General features: G+C 48.6%; 1 protein-coding gene across 1 annotated transcript; it reads right to left on the bottom strand.

Annotated features, from left to right (window-relative positions):
• Positions 1-3,211: 3,211 nt before the first annotated feature.
• On the bottom strand, positions 3,212-8,851 carry LOC103583126 (von Willebrand factor A domain-containing protein 3B-like; the record flags this gene model as incomplete). Its single annotated transcript, XM_008564534.1, has 4 exons — positions 8,791-8,851; positions 8,444-8,568; positions 6,859-6,996; positions 3,212-3,312 (listed from the first exon to the last, which is right to left on the bottom strand). Coding segments are annotated over exons 1-4 (425 nt in total), but the record flags the coding sequence as incomplete, so codon positions are not given.
• Between the last annotated feature and the right edge of the window lie 783 nt (positions 8,852-9,634).

The following is a 9,634-nucleotide window of genomic DNA, read 5'->3' on the forward strand; positions in this document are numbered from 1 at the left end:
ATTAGAAAGAAATCCCAGTGTACATGCAAAATAGACCTTTATTTTTGTGCTCAGTTCTGCTAGTCTTGTGTATAGAAACAGAGACTGATCAAGCTCTGAAATTAATGGGTAGTATGTTACCTCTGCTTAGGAGAATTAAACACAGTCTCCTGCTCCCAGCGAGGCAGCTAGAGCAAAACACAGTGGAAATTGCAACAGGAGGCTAGGGAGTCAATGAAGACTTCCCCTGTGTAAAGCCCTAGAAGCGAGAGTAGATAATTAGCAGCGAAGAACTTTAAATAAGGCCTGGGGAAGATGGGAAACAATAAAAGGCTTTTCTCAACAGAGAAAGAATTCAATTTTAATTCTAAAATAGTGATTGGTGATTTGAGTTTAGTAAAAATGGGCACTCCCTAGATACATCTACTCATATTCCTTTATAATGTACTGTAATTTGGGTATCATATTGTTTGAGCAGGGTTTTGATATTAACAACGAAATACCCTACGCATCTAGACAAAGAGTGAAGGATCGCAGCATGTATTTAATAACCACACTCAAGGAAAGGTTCTCTATGGAACGACGTGGCCCTCGGGGAGCACGCTGGGTGCCCACTAGCATGTGTTTATTCATTGGTTCCCTCTTCAGTCAGTCCTTGGGCTTGTCCTGTGAGCTGGACCCTGGCAACTGGGATTCAGAGGAAGACAGAGCCTGGCCCCTACCTTCTAGGACTTGTGCCTACACGGCCAGTGCAAGGGAAGTGTTCCATAATGTCAACCTCGACAGGAGGCAGGGGTCACCTCGCTACGTGGGACATCGCACAGTGGTGGTGATGCTTGAGTTCAATCTTGGCATTCCCCAGGGGGCGGGGGGCAGGGACTAGCATTCCAGGGAGGGAATAACTAGTCTATGCAAAGGCACGGAGACCTGAAAGACTGGGGAGAAAAACTACAAGTGGTTTAGTGTGGTTAGTGTGCAGAGGGCGTTGCAGGGGCGGAGGGCAGTGGCTGGGGACAAGTGAGGCTAGGTAGCAGGCTTGGGTCAGACCACCAAGAGGCTAAGCTAGGACAGGAAGGGGCGGAGGAAGGAGGAAACTGAAGGATTTTTTAAGTGGGGGAGGGGCAAGAGTAGATGTGCACACGCGGAGGATTACCCTGCTCTCTCGGACTCACGGAGAATGCCTGGCATCGGGGCTGGAGGAGGCTGCGGCGACTGAGAGCCCCTGACCTAAGGCAGCACGGGTACAGCAGAGCTGAGAAATATTTGCAAGTTAGGATCACAATAACGTGGAGACCGAGGGGTGTGGTGGGTGAAGGACAGGAAGCAGCCAAAGCTGACTACAGACTGTTGCTTGGACGACTGTGTGACTGGGTGGAAGAGTGAACTGAGACAGGTTTGTGGGGAACTACGATTTCAGTCTCAGGTGTGCTAAATATGAGATTCTGTGCACTCAGGTAGAAACATCCAGCAGGTGGTTGGAAATAATGCGCTTCCCGCCACGTGTCTCATGTCAGGCAATGACCATGCCCGGTCTTCAGACCTCCCTCATCTTCCGGATGAGAGAACAAGCTCAGAGACCATGAGCAGCCTGCCCAGGGGCACAGAGCTGGGTGAGGGTGGGCTCGGGATGCGAGCCTGAGTCTTAGTTACCGATGCCCCATCCCCTCAAGTTATCCACCATGGCTGCTTTTTCAAAAAGCCACCTGGGGGCCTTTGAAGAAAACCCACTGCAAGTCCCACGCTTGGAGTCCGAGATTCTGGTGCAAGAGCACCGGAGAATGGCCTGGGTTGGAGAGAAGGAGGAATGGGGTCCGCAGTGTAACTGGAGTCAAGGAAGCAGCAGATGTGAGTGACATCAGGCAGGGAAAAAACGCAGAGAGGTGGAGCCATGACAAGCCTCAGGAGGAGGGGGACAGGGAAGGACGGAGTGGCTGACAGTGTCAGACATGCAGCAGGAGCGCGTGTGGTCAGGCTGGGCAGTGCTGACTGGATCCAGCCTGTGAGTCGTCCTGAGCGGCCTCTCCCACCTAAGAGTAGAAGCCAGTCCCCCAGGGCTGGGGAGTGACTAGGAGGCAAGAGAGGGGAGACACCAAGTCCGTGCACTGCCCGCGGAGCCTGGTGGGCAGGGAAGGAGGTGCCAGTCCACACTGCAGAACCAGGGCAGCCACATGTACTCAGGAGTGTGTGTGCGTGCGTGTGTGCAACACACACGTGTGCAAATAGGGGAGGCGAGCCTGGGATTTTGCTGAGGTGAAGGACTCAAGGGACAGGAGCCCAAGAGAGAGGAGAGGAGAGTCCAGGGATAACCCACGGAGCAAGGCCCCGGGGCAGCAGGTGACGGGCCTCCAGAGCCTGGTGGGCAGATCAGCCTTGGATGGTAGGGGGACACTAATGCTTTGACACTGAGGGAAAGACAGAGTTTTCACAAGCCCAGAGGTGGGGGATAAGAAGCGGAGGGAGAGGCTGGAAGATGGTTTCTGCAAAGAAGTGGAAGGCAAGGCCACGGGAGAACAAAGGTTCGCACCCAAAGACAGCCGCAAACTCTAAGTGAAATGGAGGATGAGTCCTGCATCCCTTTCCCCAACCCTTGCTCAAAATCCACCTTCGCCTCTTTTGTGAGCCTGAGTCCAAGGTCATGGCTCTGTGACTCCAACTCGATGCCCCTGTTGGCCCCAGGGTTGGGTTTTGCATGCTCTTTAGGCCTCAGCTTGTTCCTCTTGACTTTGCTGTGATCCACCTTTACCGCTCTGAGGAAACCTATGGCCTCAGATGAAAATTTGTTCACCCCATTGCAGCCCCCGGAAACCACCACACACCCACCCATCCGCACACTCACCTGGCCCCTGGTAAGCCAGGACTGGCACCTCCCTCCCACCTCCCAACAAGGGGAGAGGCAGGCAGGCGATTGGTTCCAACTGCAACTAAATTAGAAGGGTTTAAATCCTTACAAATAAAAGGGAAACAATTCCTTCATATTCATGACAGGACTGAATGCTTTTCTGAAGGGTCAGTTAAATAATGTTGCAATTGGAGCCAGATGGATGAATAACCAGCAGGTGAAAGGTGTGACATTGAAGGGGCAATAATCACAGAACGCACTCTGTGCAGGAAGCCTCCCGCCTCTGCTTTTCCACCCTAGTATTTAGAGGTCATGGATCTCAACTCAAAAACAGATCAACAGTGCAAAGATATAAATGAATATTCAAGGGCTAGTAGAATCGGGTACACTTACTTTTTTGGATCCTCCTGAACGGGGGGCGATTTTATATGAGAGCAAGAGAGAGCATACTTGTTTTGGCTGATCTTAATAAGTGCACTCCGAGGGCAAAATTCCTGCAATAACACCAAAAGAGTTCACACAATTTAAATCAGAAATGTCCACAATTCAGATATAATTTTATTCTAGCTCAACCCACTATGAAAGCTACTATCATTATCCTCTTCAGTGTGACACTTAAGAGGGCAGTTTAAATTCAGAGCCTCACTCGATAATTATTTGCTGAATAAAAGTCCTTTATTTGCAGAGTCCTCTCTGTCATTTCTCTTGGTCAATTGCCAAGTCTGCCCACTTAAGATGTGTGCGTACACACACACACACATGCACACACATGCACACACACATGGACACGCACACACACACATGCACACACACATGCACACACACACGGACACACACACACATGCACACACACGCACGCACACACACACACACACGGACACACACACATGCACACACACACATGCACGCACACACACACATGCACACGCACACACACACTACAACAGCCCTTTATATAACCACCTTTCTTTTTATCTTTATTTCAGCCTTGGCCATCTCTTTCTTGGACAACTATAGCCACCACCCCTTTGCTGAATACCCCACCCTCAGCCTCATAGGGTCTCCCAGAATCTCCATCGAGCTGTCTCCAGTGTCCTTCCCCTGGCCATGCTACTCCAGCATCCAGGGCCCCCCTGTCCTGTGGATAAATTCTGAAGTGCTTCCCTGGGCTCCGAGGTCTTTTCTCAGGGATCCTGGGCCAACTGCCTCATCTCTCCACACACCCTGGGGACATCTCTTAAAATGTCCCTTGGTTTGCTGTCCCCCCTTGCACAGTAGATATCCCCAGAATAGTGCCACGTGCCAGGAAAGCTTCCCCATGTTCCGCCTTCCACCCTGCTGCTTTCCTGCTGTCAAGACAGCTCCAGGAAACTCCATTTTCTCCAGGGGGTTCTTCCTGGGTTGATGAGACATCCCCTCTCCTCTTGCCTGTCAGATGGGATACAATGCTCCTGTGGCCACCGGCTCCCATGATAGTCACCCTTTGCCCTTAACCTTAAAGTTCCTTTACTATGCTCCTCTCCCTGATGGAAGTACCTCATGCCACAGTCAAGAATTTACTGGATATTTGTATTCTGTCTACTAGCCGGTTGGGCACAGTGGTTTGGAGTTCAGGCCATGGAGCCAGATTGTGTGCTTACCAGGTGTGTGACTTAACCTCTCTGATTCAGTTTCCTTATCCGAAAATGGGGGTAGCAACAGTCCCTACGTCACCCGTGTTCCGAGGACTCAGTTGCTCGCTACATGTGAGATACCTGGCTTTGTACCTGCTGCACACAGTAAGGGCTTAATAAAGTTAGCCACTGTCACTTTGCTTTTTGCTTACCAATCTATTTCACTTGCCAGTCTATTTTCCAGGCATGTTAAGTGGCCCATCAAGACAATGTTATTTTCCATTAGAAATGGGACTGATTCAAGGGATTTAAAAAACAATCATGGGAACCTGCTCTTCATCAGGGGCTGTGCTTGGGGAGGAAGCCAGCATAGGAAGAGGGCAGGGCAGTGCGCAGGACAGCCCTGAGGGGCCCAGCAGGACGTCACACTGGGGTGGGTCTTTAGGGTGACAGGAGTTCCCTATGGAAAGGAGGTAAGGAGGGCAGTCCAGTAATAGGTACAAGCTCAGGGGCTTGGAAGAGCCCACTATGTTCAGGAAGCAGCAGGCAGCAAACCTCCCAGTTAGCTGGAGGTCAAGGTCGGGGGCAGCTGGGGACAGGCTGGGCTCCTGCTGGGATTCTCCTTGAGGGTGACAAGAAGTGTAGGCGGGGGACATCACACAGGCAAATGACATAATCAGATTTGTAAACTGATAAAGAATTTTTCTCAAACTTTTAGAAAAAATACATTTAGAGAAATACATTGTTAAGGACAAATTTCTTAAACAAAACACAGAAAGGGCAATTTATAAAGGACAAGCTGAATAAATTTGACCATATTAAATTTTAAAGTTTCTCTATCAACAAATATTACAAAATTGAAAGTCAAGCATAGACTTGGGAAAAGAATATTGGCTGCATGTAGTACCAAGAATTACTACCCAGAAGCTATAGAGGAACTCTCCAAATCAATAAGACAAATAATCCAATAGAAAATACAGGTGCTTAACAAACCTCTGTCTAATGAGCGAATCGATCTAGAGGTGATAAGAGTTAACCAAATCCCTCCCGCTCATGGGCTACAGGGAATGAGAGGGCAAAAGATTCAAAGTGATGCTATTAACTACCAGGGCTGCGTCATTACTACTATTACCTAATACCTGTGCGTCAGACACGCAGAGCTTTTACATATACAGTATTTTCCACTCGGGGCTGATTGAATCTGTAGATGTGGAACCTGAGGATAAGGAAGGCTGACTTAAGAGTTGAGCCTCCCCTGATTTTGGAATCCATGAGGGCACCAAATCTCCCGCAGATACCAAGGGATGACAGTATTTTCTTTAAGGATATATGTGTGTGTGTTTATCTATATATTCAGTCATGTGTGCTTAATGGCAGGGATACGTTCTGTGAAACGTGTCCTTAGGCGATTCTGTCGTTGTGCTAACATCATAGTGTACTTACACAAGCCTAGATGGTATGGTCTGCTGCACACCTCCAGCTCTACTATAACCTTACGAGACCACCATCACAGATGCAGCAATTTGCTGATTGAAACATATTTATGTGGTGGCATGACTGTATAGGCAGACATAGATATTCCAGTAGAAAAAGATATCGGTACAGATGTAGATATGGATATATAGAAAACCCACTGCACATACAATGAAACCGAGGCTCAGAGAGGTGAAGCGACCCGCCCTGATGAGACAACCACTAAAGAGCAGAGTGAATGCTCAGTTCATTTTTTTTCACTGTAAAGCCTGTGTTCTTTTCACTCTGCTCCACTTTACCTGTGTCCCCTCATCTCTCAGCCAACCCTGGTGGTGGTTCGTTCCTAAGCAGGTGTGAGATGGGAGCCAGGTGGTGGCACTCCCCAGTACAGGGAACGCAGGAGGAGGAAGGCGCCTGGGGGAAAGGTGATGTGGCTCACCTGGAGGGAGCTCTCCAGGAGGACCCAGCTGGGAATGCAGGGTTGGAGCTCAGGTTGGGAGTGGGGGCTGTCACCCCTGGCACATGGGAGGACCCCAACAATGGAGGCTCACCCGAGAGACAGGCCATGAGGCCACAGAGGAGGACAGGGCCCAGGGGAGGCCCACATCTGCAGGGCTGGCAGAGGAGCACAGGCGGGAGCAGTCCGAGGAGGAGGAGGACAGGAGTGAGAGACAGGGTGCTGCAGAGCCCCAGAGAGCCTGCTCTGCTGTCAAAGCACAGCTCAGTTTGGCAAGGAGAGCCAAAGACCGCCCGGCACAGGAATTAGGAGGCCAGGCCGATCTCAGTGAAGGTGGAATCCCAGCCACAGGGAGTGAGAGAGGAGGGTGAAGGACACAGCCAGGGAAATCATTCCTTCACGACATCTGGCAGTGACAGGAAAGAGCTAGCATTGCCCCGGAAAAAGCCACGTTCTGCCCAGCATGAAAATCCTGTTCCAGATGGAAGTCTACTTACTCTCCGATTGTTGCACTTCAAAACTGTGTACAATTTTTCTGAGGATGCATCCTGATTGGGAAGTGCTATGACAATGCCAGGGACATAGAAGTCAAATCCTTTGGGGATCACAATTTTGGCAAACACATAATCTCCAACCTGTAGAGGAGAACATAGTTTATAATAAATTTGTTCCTTATAGATCATACAGATAGTTTAATGTTTTTTTTTTTTTTCCTTCCTTTTTGTCTTTTTTCGTGTCCGGCAACGGATTACAACCCTCAGTGTCGCGCCCGAACCGGACCGGACCGGCAACGGGATCCCACCCCTCGGTGTTGCGCCCGCACCTCGCTCAGCCAGTGAGCGGCCAGTCTGTACGTGGGATCCGAACCCTCGGCGGGAGCGCCACCACGCTCCAAAGCGGCGCACTGTAGCAGTGCACCACCGGGCCGGCCCTAATGTTTGTTTTAAAACACCTCAAGACAGTTGGCAAGTTCTCATGCTAAAATTCAAATACAATTTTCTTTCCTCAGTTAAGGAAGAGCTCCAAAATTCCCTGGGCTTAAAGGGCCACACCTGGATTTGTGATCAGTTTGGGGACGCCCCACTTTAGTAGAACTTTGACACCTGACAAGGATCCAGGGGACAGCCAATAAGATGGTGAAGGTTCTGGAAACCAAATCCTACAAAGTCTGGTTGAAGAAACCTGCGGTGTTTGACATAAAGAGATATGAACAGTGTCCTCATATATCAGAAGGGCTGTCACCCAGACAGAGGAAAGGAGGTGTGTTTAATATTGCCCCAAAGCACATGCCTGGAATCTATAGTTAAAAGTTGCAAAAAGGTAACCTGCAGCGGGAAGAGAACCCCTTGAAGGGGTGTATAAAGGCTGCAAGTGCACTCACGCATGCCATGGGGTCTGGCCGGGGAAGCTGCAACAGATGGCCATGGCTAAATCCTCTGATTCCTCATCCCAAACTTCTCCTGGCTCACATTATACAAGAAAGAGCAGCAGTGGCACTTTGTGAGGCTTTCTCTCTATTCCCTGGCCCTGGTGCTGGGATGAGGACAGGGGTAGGAGGGCCCGACCCAGGATAGCTTTTATGAATTTATGAGCAGATGAGAACACACTGGTCCAGCTAATCCAAGGGATGAACGTTTGGGATAACTGTGCACTACAGCAGCACAGTCTGATGTCAACTGACTGCAATGTCAAGGAAAGCACAGCATTTGCTCTTGTTATTATATATAATATAATACAATCTTTTGCAATTAAAGTGTCAAGAACAGAAGCAGCTACAGCAATGCCCTTCCCCTAACCATCTATTTTCTTGTAAAGGGCTTACAAGGGCCTCAGGGTGCAATGATATTAAGTCTTTGCAGCCCTGAGTACCGTAACAGGGAACTGGCAGATTTCATGAGCAAAGAAATTGCCAGGCGATGGGTCCCTGGAGCAAGGGCTCTGCTCTTCCCACCCAAGCACAAGCTCCGCACAGGAGCCCGCCTGGGTTCAGGAAAGGGCCAAACAGTGGCCTTGCCAGGCCCTGTTATCCAAAACCCTTTGGATGGTGAAAAGGGGGCCCAGAAGAGACTGTGGAGCAGGTACCTGGAGCATTGGGCAGGGCATGGCACCCCCCACAGGCGTGATGAACGAGGTGGGCACAACCTTGGTGTCTCCATACCTGAAGCTCACCAGTGCGTGGGTGGGGCTCACACACTTCTTCACAACCCCTGGAAGGAGTTAAAGAAAATGTAACGTGTGAAGACAAATAAGGGCCATTCCCTTAGGCTTCCCCAACCTATTGGCTGTGCTGTTATAACACATTGCCTGTTAAGATCTGTGTGCCCCTTTGATTTCTCCAGCAGATAATGTTGGGTACAGTATGATGCCTACTGTCTTGAACAACACCAAGATGCCTACTTGGTGAAGTGCAATCCTGTGGTCTGGGGCACCCGCCGAGGTGGGAGCCAAGGGAATGCACGGGAACTTGTTCACCTGCATTGCCAGAGCCATCCTCACGGGAACGCTGTTCCTAGACTCAAAGATCTTCTTCCTGGACACCTCCTACCATCTGATTTCATTATTCATTTATTTTAGCCCCATTTCCCCACCTGTAATACTTGAAATAAAAATAGGTATCATTAAATTGTGAAAGTAAAAAGGAAAGTTGAACTCCCTCCCAAATCAGCATGTCATCTAATATTGGATTGAACACACCCTATGGCTTCCCTAAAATGTACAATCAAAAAAGAAAAAAGAAGTGCTAAAGCAAACTAATTTGTTGTCATACAGCTGTTTATAATCATTCGATTCTTCATATTTCTGTGGTATCAGTTGTAAGGTCTCTCTTTTCATTTCCGATATTTGGGTCTTCTCTCTTCTTTTTTTTTTTTTTGTTAACCTAGTTAATAGTTTTTCTATTTCATTTATCTTCTTGAAAAACCAACTATTTCTTTTGTTCAACTTTTCTATTGTTTTCTGGGTCTCCATTTCATTTAGTTCTGCTCTGATCTTAATTATTTCTTTCCATCTGCTACCTTTAGGATTGGATTGTTGTTTTTCTAGCTCTTTGAGGTGTAGCGTTAGGGCGTTTATTTGAAGTCTTTCCATTCTTTTGATGTAAGTGTTTATTACAATAAATTTCCCTCTTAGTACTGCTTTTGCGGTATTCCACAGGTTTTGGGATGATGTGTCTCTATTATCATTAGTTTCAAGTAATTTTTTGATTTCTCATTTAGTTTCTTCTTGGGCCCATAGGGCATTCAGGTGCCTATTGTTTAGTTTCCATGTGTTTTT

Source organism: Galeopterus variegatus, unplaced genomic scaffold, assembly GCF_000696425.1.
Source record: "Galeopterus variegatus unplaced genomic scaffold, G_variegatus-3.0.2 Scaffold19863, whole genome shotgun sequence".
NCBI lineage: Eukaryota > Metazoa > Chordata > Mammalia > Dermoptera > Cynocephalidae > Galeopterus > Galeopterus variegatus.